The 13,569-nt window shown below is 38.9% G+C and overlaps 1 protein-coding gene across 4 annotated transcripts in view; it reads right to left on the bottom strand.

Moving 5' to 3' along the window:
* Nucleotides 1–13,569, bottom strand: part of LOC145989744 (cell adhesion molecule Dscam2-like) — a 363,117-nt gene that overhangs the window by 43,580 nt on the left and 305,968 nt on the right. For all 4 annotated transcript variants that reach the window (XR_014441890.1, XM_083125027.1, XM_083125028.1 and 1 more), the window contains exons 15-16: nucleotides 6,065–6,187; nucleotides 2,493–2,793 (exon numbers count right to left, since the gene is read on the bottom strand). Coding sequence is in view for 3 of the 4 variants with exons in the window: in XM_083125027.1 (XP_082981153.1) it covers nucleotides 2,493–2,793; nucleotides 6,065–6,187 (424 nt within the window). In the remaining variant the exon portion in view is untranslated. The remainder of the gene's footprint in view (nucleotides 1–2,492; nucleotides 2,794–6,064; nucleotides 6,188–13,569) is intronic.

Genomic DNA, 13,569 nt, shown 5'->3' with positions numbered 1-13,569 from the left:
AGTTGACGAAAACTGCCAAATTTCAGATTTTTTGAGCTCTTAGTTTTTGAGTTATTGACTTTGAAAAAAGCAAAAATTCCAAAATTTTACGACATTTTGACATCTTTAAATAGCTGTAGATCAAAAACTATTAGACTTAGAGAGCTCAAATTGGTGTCATTCTCTTCTGCTTTTAATGAGATTTATTTTGAAATACAACATGACTGTGCTGCTTGAATTTTGTAATTTTCCAAAAACTATATTTTTTTTAAAAAAAATCTCAAAACATCCCTTTTATTATTTTTTTAAAAATATACTTATGTTTTGAAGACATCCATTGACTATTTGTATACAGAATTTCATAATAGGACAGCAATGGGTAAAAAGGTAAAATGCTCCCCTGTGCTTTGCACCACGCCATGAAGGCGTATAGGGGGTGTGGTGTTAGGGCACCACACTTTCTTGACCTCGGCCGAAGCTGGGGGTGACGCGACCAGCACCACGCCCCTGGCCGCCTTTACCCCCCAGAGTTTCCTCCAGGTACTCACTTTATACGACGCTGGGTGGGCGCCGGAGCCGCTTGAACAGGTTGAAAAAGTCCCGGTTCTCCCCCGCCAAGGATCGAACCCGGGTCTCTCGCATGGTAGTCAGACATCCCAACGACTGAGCTTCCTATGGGAATTATTTTTTTGTATTGTAATATGTGCGAAATTTGCTAAATTTGTGAATTTACATGTTAAAAACATAACTATAAGCTAAGAAGTTGATGTTGAAGTCTTCATATTAATCTATTTTATAATTTTTGGACTGCAAATAATATAAAAATACCTAAAACTTATCGCTTTTAATACCAGGTAAGCAAATTGAAAAATATACGAGGGGAAGTCATTAAATAACAGGATTTTTATTCTAAACTTCATGGAGATTTATGCAAAACGAAAATTTGTATTTCGGAACTCAAAATGGTTCCTTAGCAACACGTCACAAAGATGTGTTGGCGATCGAGCAGCATGCGCTTTAGCAGTAGCTCGTACAACATGGCTCCCCACTGTTGACTTGCACCTCAGAAGAGCAACGAAATGTTATTCGTTTTTTGAGTCAGAGGGAGTGAAACCTTCTGAAGTCTACATCAGAATGAAGGTTCAATGCAGAGACAATTGTTTAAGTCAGGTGAAATTGTATGAATGGGTGGAAAGATTTAAAGACGGAAGACGAAATATCAGCGATGAACACCGGAGTGGGAGGCCTGCTTGTGTGGCAACTAAGGCAGTGAAACTGAAACAGCAGATCGATCAGCGAATCCGTTAATTTAGTACACTCTCCGCTGACTTATACAATTGTCTCTGTATTGAACCTTCATTCTGATGTGGACTTCATAAGGTTTCACTCCCTCTGACTCAAAAAACGAATAACATTTCGTTGCTCTTCTGAGGTGCAAGTCAACAGTAGGTAGCCATGTTGTACGAGCTACTGCTAAAGCGCATGCTGCTCGATCGCCAACACATCTTTGTGGCGTGTCGCTTAGGAACCATTTTGAGTTCCGAAATACAAATTTTCGTTTTGCATAAATCTCCATGAAGTTTAGAATAAAATTCCTGTTATTTAATGACTTTCCTTCGTATGTTTCCCAATTGCTTACCTGGTATTAAAAGTGATAAGTTTTAGGTATTTTTATATTATTTGCAGTCCAAAAATTATAAAATAGACTAATATGAAGACTTCAACATCAACTACTCAACTTACAGTTATGGTTTTAACATGTAAATTCACAAATTTAACAAATTTCACACACATTACAATACAAAAAGATAATTTCCATAGGAACCCATTGCCGTCCCATTATGAAATTCTGTACACAAATAGTCAGTTGATGTCCTCAAAACATATACTTAAAAAAAATAAATTAAAAGGGGTGTTTTTGAGACATTCAAAAAAACTTTTTTTCTAGTTTTTGGGAAATTATAAAATTTAAACAGCACAGTCATGTTGCATTTCACATTAAATCTCATTAAAAGCAGAAGAGAATGACACCAATTGGAGGTCAAATAGTTTTTGATCTACAGCTATTTAAAGATTTCAAAATGTCGTATAATTTTGGGATTTTTGCTTTCTTGAAAGTCAATAACTCAAAAACAAAGAGCCCCAAAAATATGAAATTAGGTAGTTTTTGCCCTCTTGATAGGTGCAATGAATAAACAAAGAAATCTTAAAAATCTGAATCCTAAAGGTTCAGCATGCTCGAGGAATTGAGCATAAGAATCACAAAGCATCATCTCTATCTACGGCATATAATAATGGTTTTTCATTAGAAGGAACTGTGAAAATGTTAGTAGAAAAGTTTATTAAGGCTATATACCATGTTCTCTGTCCCTTATTTTCAAATTATGATTGCGATTTTGTCCCTTATTTCCAACTTGTGATTGCGATCTTGTCCCTTATTTTCAACTTTTGATTGCAATTTTGTCCCACATTTTTATTTTGACAACTTGCTAATCCCACCACCTAACACCTACCTCATCTCCTTATATCCGACGTAGTATCCCTGGATGCTCCCGTGTTGCAGCTCCCGAAGAGGGGAGGCCCAGGAGATCCTGAGGGCCGTGGACGAGATGGCGTACACCGACAAGTGGCGTGGCGGACCCCCTGGCTTCTGGGGCTCCGTCGTCACGACCAACTCTGAGCTTGGGTCGCTCTTTCCAACAGAACTCTCAGCGATCACCCGGAAGACGTAGCGAGTGGCAGGTTGCAGGTTCTCCACTAGCGACGTCTGATCCGTTGTGGTCACTTCTCGGATGTTCGGTTTGTTCCACAGCCCTGTAACCACACACGACATTGTCATAACTGGACTGCTTCTTTGCACCCACGTAATACAAGAAGTTGATTTCTACCAGAAAGAGTCAAATGAAAATGTAAAAAGTCCGACAAAAATTATATAACAGCCTATATACAGCTCAAATTTACATGAGGTATCATCTGCTATTTATAAAACGACCTCAAGATTGCAACACTGATCGTGTGAGTGTCAAAATGCCATTTTTGTCATTTTAAAGATGTCGCCTTCTCCCACACTCGCACCAGTGAAGAGTCGTGGTTTTAATCACTCTGAAAGCCTAAAATACACAGAAATTCTGCAGCAAATATCTCTATTGATGTTTATCACACCAGCAAGTTCACAAATGGAGGAGGAAGTTCGACAATGGCTTCAGTTCGCAGGCAGATGGGTGTAAAGATCCTCACAGAAGCTTATCCCAAAATTTATTCTGCTTAAGGTATATAGACACTAACTCAGACTTCAATGAAAATTTAGATCAGCAATGGGGGTCTACGCTAAAAATCAGCAAACTTGTACAACCATACGAAAACAAATTAAAATTTTATACAGGGTGATTATAAAGTCTCGATCCATTTTTGAGAAAAGAGGCTAGAGATTGAATGAACTCCCTAGTATTTGGTAACACATTATCAAGATTGAAAGAAAAAATATCGGACATGATAAGTGGTGTACAGAAGAAAATCCATGAAAGTGTCACCTCAACGTACTTCCACATGAGCACTCTGCATGAATCCCAATATCTCACCGTTTCACCAAACACCATTGAGACCATTGTCGGTGTCCTGTTGAGCTCAATGTGCTGGATACGTTGACGTAGGTATTGAAAAGGGGTGATCAAAGCTTCCTCCTTCACTGCCTGTAACAGCTCTGCACAAACTGTTTCACGACCAGCACAGTCCTCCCTGCCTTACTTGTGCACCACCTGAAGGTGGTTTGACCCTTTTTCTATGCTGTAATGGAGTATCTTCCGCACAGTCCGTTGTGGAAACAACAGCTTTGTGCTTAAACTTCTTGCTGATGCTTCTTGTGATGACATCTTCTACCCGTTGCACAGTTTCGGCTGGTACGCTGGGCCTTCAAGAATGTTTAGCATCTTGCACAGTACCTATTCGCTTGAATGTTTTGAGCCAGTAGCCTGATATTAGCCCTGGTTGGAGCAGGTTTTTTGGAATTTCCTTTCGAACGTTGTGTGGACTTTTTTGAAGCTTAATTAATCCCTGCACACGTCCACACACCTCAGCTATTCTCTCTTCATTAGTCAGCATCTTTCATATCATGTACAATGGAAAGAAGAAATCAGTCGTTTTCACAAAAATGGATCGAAACTTTATAATAACCCTGTATTTTATGTTATTTCATACATTTTTGTCAAAAAGTAATTTATAAAAGAAATTGGGAATATGGTTCTTCAATACAAACAAAAAAAGATAGATACATAATAGTGCACGAAAAGAGCTACATACAAAAGTAAATCGAATAACTATTAATACATTTTTCAAATTCTATTTTAACATAGGAAAAAGGCAGTTTTCAAAATAGCTTTCTATTATAATTTAATGGGCCTCCCCGATGGCGCAGTGGTATCGTCGTCGCTTTGTAATGAAGGGGTCCCGGGTTCGATACCCAGTGGAGGCACATAGTGGTTCGGATTCCATTTTAAACTGTAGGTCCAGTCCCAATTAGCCTTACTGTGCACAAAGTGGACTTAAAACACCAACTCAATCAATCAATCAATTATAATTTAATGAGCAATTGTAGCGTACATTCGTGTGAGATGTTTGCTTTAATATGTGTGGTAGGTCGTATAGTTGTACACAATGTTTGCGAGCTCAGTCAAATTCATTAGTAAATTTAAGGCAAGATTAGATTGCGAATACAGTTTAACCTGAGTTATACGTATGTCATGGTGAAGAGAATATAATACGTATAACTGAGAATTACTTACATATCATTATTAAAATGCTGTAATTGTATCTATTTTGAGGAACAAGATATCCGTGATACAGGTTATTTCTGTCAAAGTGGTAAATTAACGAATCTAAAAGTTTGATTGTTAAATACATTACATTTGCCACTTTATTAGTGAACACTTTGATAATGGAATACTACAGTAGACACTGTAGTTTTACAACCCTATTTTTTTTAAACGTCTAAAATAGCATTTCTTTTACCAATGACTGTGCAAAGTGTAGTATATAAGCGATACCTAAATCTGCAGCTATTTCAGTTTTAGTTTTCTGTAGTTTGGCGTCCACTTCCGGTATAAACTTTACTTTGTGATCAAGCATGTAACTTTTGCTCTTTCTGTTCTCCATGGCCGACCAATAGCAACTGTAAACTATCACTTCTGTGGCATTGTTGTAGCTGCTACAGCCGGATTGCGCACACTTTTCCGGATTTATCAGTGGTATCTGATAAGCCTTTGACAAGCTGTCACAATGTACAGGATTGCGCACAAAAAAATGAAGCGATGTTGTCAGATGTAAAATGTTCTCAAGCCGTTCTCAGTTCTGTTGTGTTTAACCTAACCTAACCTAATTTCTCTCTCTTCTTGTCTACAGAAAAAAACAGTTTTTTTCAGTGGCAACGTTGGATCAAAATCTGTGCGCAAAACAGGTCAGTGAGATTTGTGCGCAATTCTGGATCTAAAGTGTGCGCAATTCGGTTACGGCGGTTGTAGCTTGGTTACGTACAAATTAACTGTATTGCATGAAAATTAGTACGTATAACTGCATTACGTACAAATAAGATTTAATTACCATGTTTTTAAATTATATTTTTCCGGGACCTACAGTAATTTAAGTATAAAACAAAATTACGCAGAATTGAGTTACGTATAAAGCAGTCTCAACTGCATTTATATTTGTTTTTAACTCTACGTTATGCACAGAAAGACCAATCGGGACCGGATCTAGAGTTTAAAGTGTGCTTCAACAAGGCTACCATTACACAGTTCTGAGCCTGAAAAGCTTATTAATTCTGACATTTCGACACTAGGATCAAAACTCGATTTTTCGTGGGATTCGTGTTCATACCGTACCCGGAACCCCTTGATATAAGCCGACGACGTTACCACTATGTCACCGAGGAGGTTTACATCTCTATAAAAATATACTATCGACGACTATAGACAAAAAAATGTCTGTACGACAGAGGTCTTAATCGGATAAGATGAACATAGTGTTCAAAATGCACAATACTCTCCAGATGAGCCTGGTGGAAGTTATAGATGCAAATTAGCCAATTACTTACCTCTGAATTCCTTGAATTGGACGATGAACTTTGTGACGCTTGGAAAGTCCCCTTGCCACTGAAGCCGCACGGCTCGGCTTCCCACCTCGACAGTTTCCAAGCGCTGCGGGGGGTTGGGGGGCTCTGAAATTGGAAAATTAATTGCATTTGTAGTCATTACGTTAACGTACATTTTATTGTGATGTATTCGAGACATCAAAATTATAATAAAGATGCTGTTACATGTGACATTGTTTGATGATAATAATAATACACTCGTCTCAGAATGCGAAGAATTATCTGCAGAACATTAAGTAATGATATGTTAATTTAATATTTGAATTTAACTAAATACCCATGGTTTCTGTTGTGATATTAGATGTGTTAATGTGGCTTACCTTTACCTGGTAGAACACCATGAGTTTCATTTATGTACGTGGGCTATTTCTGAATACATATTACCTTATATGAAAATATTATAAAATGTCCCATCTATCTCTAGACCGCGCATAGCAGAAGAGAAGGGGTTGGGGGGTGGAATCGAGTGGGCAGAGCGAAGCAGTACACCCTGCTGCGAAGGCTGGTATAGTTGTCGTCCCGAAAGCAACCTCACTTTACTTCAAAGAAAGTTCCGAACGATCAGTTTTCCCCCTAACAACCACATGTCAGGTCCACGTGGAGTGCAATAAATCGTCCCCTGAAACCTTTCCCACCAATAGCGTTCGTCCAAGAAATGACAGCTCTCGTTAAGTCCACGTGGACTAAATGAGATGTTGCTAATTCAGTTTCTTTAGAGATTTCTAAACGCGAGGTTGCGGTTCTCTATATTTGCTAGGTTGTGTTATTGTGTTTTGCTATTTTTTTTATGCAATATAAAGACCTTGGGAGTGAAACGTCATAGTGAATGAATGGATGTGTAAACATTGCTGGCAAAAGTGACGACAGCGCTTTGCCGAAAAACAGGTGGTGGCTCGAAACCAGATGCGGGTCCGGTCGGCTTCCTCTGGGGTTCTGTCGAAGATGCCGAACTGGTGATACGTTCAACACTAGTACTATACCTGCAGTCGTTTCCCCTCCACGCAATCCCGTTCCTCTCACGAGTTCATTGGTGGAGCCGCCTCGCGTCACTTCGTTTTCGTTCGTTTGCTCCAGAGATAATAGGGACAGAATATAAATCTAGAAAGTAGTCCTACTTACCTACACGTTCATCCCCCGCACCAGTATACACAACTACCGTATAAGAAGCAATTTCAAAGTAAATCTCCCACACCGCAATACGTAGGCTTATCAATTATCGTCTTCATTTGCGGAAGTAGGTGAACGAAAAAAAATTCAATTAAACCAGCAGCGCGGAGGCGTGCCAGAGCTACTAAAAACATGACCTTCCCGAACAAGCGTTTGACACGTTATGTACAGATTAGTATCTCCTACTGCTAGGTAAAACTTCCCACGCACATCTCTCACGTAAAACCATTTGTATACGGTCGAACATATCCTTATTTAACGGAATCCTGAATCCTGCATTGACAAACAAAATTGCACATGTTCTTGTTCACTTGTCACGCCAACATGGGCTTAATTTTGAGGGGGCAGAATCAAAATTGGGCCAAGTTTTTGAAGGGACAGAATTTAACATGGGGTTTACTTTATGGCAGATTCAGACTTGGAGCCGGGGGGGGGGGGGGCAGAATCACGCCTGGGACTTGAGTTTGGCGGAGGAGAATCCAAAAGTTGTCCATCTCATAAAAATAAGAGTCCAGGATCTAAATAACTGTGACGTTTGCTAAATCACAAATATTACTCTTTATAATCTTGCTCCTCGGGATCCCTAACTTGTAAATTGTAATAAATGTGATTTTTTGTGGGGGAAGGCAACTACCTTCCCCTTACCCCCGCCAAGTGACGCCTATGACGGCAAATGTTGGTTTCAAACATGAAGTCATGGGACTTCTTTCTTTTATATTCTGTGATGCACAGTCGATTTGAACACGCCCAAAGAGGGCGTCAGAGACTTAATATTCTTTCTTCGCCACAGAGGGAGCCCTAGGTCGATGGATTTTTTCTTCCTGCCGACCTCGCTTTCATTTTAGAGGCGACAATCAGCAATGATGTACGGAGTTCTCACCTTGTTTCTATATACGATCAATGGATCTTCTATTGACGACACTGTCCTTTGCAAGACACCGCTGTTGACACGAAGCAGATGAGTAGACCTAGTGGCCGGGTACTGGGCCATCATTTGGAGCTCGAACCATCATTTGGAGCTAGGTGGGGCAGAGCACAGTTTGGTTGCACATATTCACTTTCCCGGCACACAAGTACGACAGTGTCTTTGAAAATGTTGTAGTACAAGTGGCCCGGTACTGAATTTTCATTTGGGGCTCGTGGGGCTCGTCGTAGCCTTCTATGATGTATATTTTGAGGGGCACAGAGTTGGCGACACTGTGGGTTTTTACTGTAGCCTTTTATGAGGGGGGGTTTATTGCTTTTTGTTTACATCTGGTAACACTGCCGTAGTTTGACAGTGTTGTTAACCTACTGGGTTTTTTTACTGAGGCTCGAATCATCATGTGGGGCTCATCGTAGCTTTATATGATGTATATTTTGAGGGGCACAGAGTTGACGACACTGTGGGTTTTTACTGTAGTTTTTTATGAGGGGGGTTTATTGCCCTCTGTTTACATCTGGCAACTCTATTGGATGTTTTTTTTTTGAGGCTCGAAATTATTATTTGAGGCTTGAAATTATTATTTGATGCTCGTCGGTGTTACCAACCCACTCTACAAAAATTCTACTATAAGATTTTTCACTGGCTAAGCTAACCTACAAATAGGAGTTATATATAGCACTGACTTATAAACCCACTGGGTCCTCTTGGCATGTTTTTTCATGATGTGTTGCTAGACTATTGAGCATCTTGGCGTATACAATGTATATATTTTGAGAGGGGGGTTATGGTTTTTTATGCTGTACGAATACTGGAAGCTTGACAGTGACAACCAACAGAGTAGGTAAACCTACATCCAGGAACTGGCAACACTAGTTTCTGACAGTGAATTTGAAATAAAATATTAAACAAAATATATGAGTTAGCACTGTGGGTACAAATAGTACCAGTGTTGTGCCCCCAACTCCAACTGGACAACTGGGGGGAAATAATTGTACAACAATTTGTACCTAATTGTACAACAACTTGTACCTAATTGTACAACATATACACAGACATAAAAGAGAGAACCTTCCCGTAACTTACTTCATGTACAATTTATATGTTTTTACAACTGTGAAAAGAAAGCATATGTGTTCTGTATGCATATATTTATTCTTATTTTTCGAAGTTGAATGAAAGCACGTGTTTTTACGTTCTCGTAATACTGATCTTGCTCTACTGATTTTAAATTGCTTCCATTCGCTTTTTTTCTGTGTTATTTCCGTATGCACGCAACATTCGCTTTCAATAGACAGAAGGAGTGTTAGTATAGCAGGCTCCAAGTTTACAATTTATTAAATTAAACAATAATTTATGTAAGAATATACTTGTACTTAACGAACACAAAATAATAAAAGCACATGTGAATGTTTGCGTGTGTTCATGTTATATGACGACTGAGTAAAAAAATAATGTTGACTCCTCGAAAGATAAAGTACTCCACGTCACCAAAAAAAATATCTCCTCTTGTCGATAAGTTGTCATGTTGTAATCAAAGGGTCCCGGGTTCGATACCTACTGGATTCCGATTCTATTTTAAACTGTATGCCCAGTCCTCCGATTAATCTATCTGTGCATAGAGTAAACTTAAAAAGTCGGTTAATTATTGTTGCGATTAAGAATTAAAAAAAGAGGGGTGGGTGAAGTCAGATTCAAAAAATGCCACGTGATTATTTTGATTCAATAGCTTCGTCTAGTTTGCTGCATTTTTTGATCGCACTCACACGTCTAGTTGGTTACACGGTACAACCTATCTTGTTGATTTTGGGTGTCATGTAGTGTATTTGGTGTCTGCACCACGTCTTGGAGAGGTGTAATATGTGGTGTGGTGTATGACCACGTGGTGAGTGGTTAACTAATCAAATGAATGTTTAAAGCAGCAGACAGGTATTTGTTGAATCTTCTGAACTTGAACACTGCTATTCGTCTACTCGGTTGAATGTTATTTTTTTTCACCAGCCTGACACCGGGATACACCTGCACTGCAAAGAAGTGCAGCGTACTAGACGAGGATATTAAATTGCATACTGATCTATTGCATGCTAACCAAACCTCTTGGGAGGTGGGCCACGGGTCCTATGTATGTATGTATGTATGAAATGCGATTTGGGGGAGGCCAAATTTTAAATTTACAGCTTAATTAATCTGCATGCATGCTTAATGTTTGATTTTTTTTTGTTTCTAGTTCGACATGAGATACACACAATTTTATTTTTTGAAGTACCTAGGTTAATCTGTGACATACAACTAGCGATCGACACGATCGCCTGATGACACACAGACACAGAGAGAGTGAGCAAATTTAAAATGTGATCTATTGTGAATTAAACTAAGCTCCCTCACCTACCCACATATAGCCTTACAGGTGACTCAAAAGCAGAAATTGGTCATAGCGTGACAGGTTGATCTATCGTGAACTAAACTAACCTCCCCCACTCATACATACACACTATGTCTTACAATAAGTAAGGCTGCTATATCACATGTAAGGGCTGACGGTTGCCAACACACAAAATCTATTGCAAATTTTATTAACCTACGACATAAGCCATGGACACACACACACCAAGCCTTCCAGATAGGCTATAAGCAACTCACCTCTTGCAATTGTATAACGGGGAAAATTAACCTACAGCTAGCAACACTGTTTGAGCTGCTTTCGACGAGTAGTGTTACCAAACTTATTTTTTTTGCAAATAGGCTCTACAGCTAGAGGCTTTGTCTAACAATTGATTAAATTAAGTACCGAATATTATCGAAAAGCAATTCTGAAAACATTATACTGAAATGACAACTTACCTCATGTAAAAATATTACCTAGTACGGGTTAAGCTGTGACATACAACTAGCGAACGACACGACCACCTGACACACAGACAGCTTATACGCAGTTTTTCCTACACACGTACTGGGTTTAAAAGATAACTTGCAACAACCATTTCACTCACCTCCTATCATATAATAAAATTACCACAAGTTTTTGATACTTGCTGCCAGAACATGGTGGTTTTAGACTGGAAATTCAGCCCGATTATTCTATTTGTGCAAGAGAAAAATGATGATGCCTGCATTTGGAATATATAATACTTCTTACGGTATTTTGCGTGCCCCAGTAACCTTGCTTTCGATTCACGGAAGCTATGACGTGTATTTCCTGTTTCGCGAACATACGAGAACTTTTCACAATGTCGCGTCAGATAATATATTGCAAGAGCGAGTTGGTTGTGTATATAAATCTAGTCTTGGGGAATGGACATGAATATAATGTCAAAATTATTGCATAACTTAAAAAGAATATTTATTGCACTGTGTTTTCTAGCAAAGGTAAATGCGGAATGCCCCGGCCCCTCAGAGATTCGAATACTGTTAGTTAAACAGCAAGCATTGTCATATGGACTGACGATTATTATTTTTTTAAAAAAACAGACCTCGTAGTAAGTTATAACCTGAGCTGTCTTGCAAGTCTCTCGAGTTTGATATCTGGTGAAGGAATATGATGCCACTATAAACTGTACACAAGATATACCCAGTCCCTGGCATGAGATGGACGAGAACCTATACAGTTGTACAATGGTTGTTTTTTTTATTAAAGCATAGCGCTTATTTACATGTCAGCGCAACATGCATGCAAAGAAGGGAGGGAGACCATAACGGATAATTCTTATTTCGATTTCAATATTTTTGCTAGTCACGCTATCTAGACGAACACTGGAAGATGGGCAAAAGCGAGGGGAAGAGAGAAATGTTATTTTTTGCTCCTCTGCCTGTGTGTGATATACTAGTTTTACATGCATACGGCTGTATCGTGAAGCGAGGCCGAAAATAATTTTTGAAAGCAGTCTCGAGCATCTTCGCGTTCAGCCAACAAGAGAAATAAAATATTACACATGGGTGTGGGGCGCAACAGCCACAGTACGGTAATGTGCATGGATGTTAAAATTTTTGGGTTTTTCTGAATAGACATACATATCAGTTTTGCAGTCTCCAGATGGGACCGGAGCTTACTCTTCATTTGGACAAGGGGTTCAGATCAACTATAATTTTTGTTCACATCAAAATGAAACAAAGGATTTTACTCCACTGCTTACTTATTCAATATTTTTATTATTGTAAAGAATGGGGCGGTGTGTCTTATTGTATATAGTCTTCCAACAACCACATCAAGAGGCGTAAATTTATGTTTCTGCATGTATGCAAAATGCACTTAACTTCTGTTGTGAAGCGAATGGAGAGTTTGTTTTGCTGTTGTGATTAAATACTAAACCAAAATCTCACTACATAACTTTGAATTATATTTGTTAAAATCGATCTATATTATATTATTGCTATAGGTGGTCTATGTTATGCGCAGGAGAATTTTTAAAAAATGTCTTGTTTCTCGAACCTGTGGCCTGTAGATTTGCTTTGTTGGCAAACAGAAACAGAAAAATGGCACTATTTAGGTTATTGCAACAGTATGGAGAGTTCAAACTTCAGACGATTTTTGTTAATCTACGAAAAGCCAAGGGGCGAACGAAGATCACTACGAAAATTGTAACGCGAGGCTATTTTGGCTAATGGCAACGATGAGGATGAATAATGGTTGTTTTTGATGAAATTGAAAAAGTGGGGCACGTCTGCTTCGAAGTGCATTACACCAACAACTACAATTGTCCCTCTTCCCCACACGAGGCGATTAACAGAGGTGTATTTTTGCCGGTCTACGACTCTGAGGGCTCAAGTTACAATGTTTATCTATAGCTGTACATATTTAAAAATGACCTGAGCAATTAAATGTTACAATACAGATTCTGATTTTTGTCGGATGACGTAGGTTGCAATCCCACCTCCGATGGCGTATAGACTTAAATGTTTCCATAACATGAAATACTGTTAATGGAAATCTGTTGTTTCTAATGTAAAAATCATATAACAAGAAAAAGAAGAAAATAAATGTTGCGAGCAAATACGGAGCCTCAACCCAAACACATAAATAATCAGACAAGATGTCAACGGTGCGTTCATAACTAACAAGTGATTATTCAAAAATTGAAAAGGTGCAGGGGGGAAACAACCAACTAAGTAACTAGGCTTCTTAAACCCGAGGACAGCAAATACAAGGCTATTCTGATCTGAGAAAGATATCTATTTTTTTTTCCATCCCAACCGATTTTTTTTAGGTCTATTCAACCCCTCATGGTACACGAGCTCCCACTGCCCTGATGGTGGAGGAAGCGAATCTATTTGGACATGAAAGAGTATTATGTGTGGGAGACTATAATTTATACATGTGGTTGCTTGGATGCTTACAGAGGATGCCATAGCTCGTGCGATTGAG

This window comes from Lepisma saccharinum, chromosome 7, assembly GCF_977018435.1.
Source record: "Lepisma saccharinum chromosome 7, izLepSacc3.1, whole genome shotgun sequence".
NCBI classification, from domain to species: domain Eukaryota; kingdom Metazoa; phylum Arthropoda; class Insecta; order Zygentoma; family Lepismatidae; genus Lepisma; species Lepisma saccharinum.
This window is presented reverse-complemented; position numbering and strand designations above follow the sequence as displayed.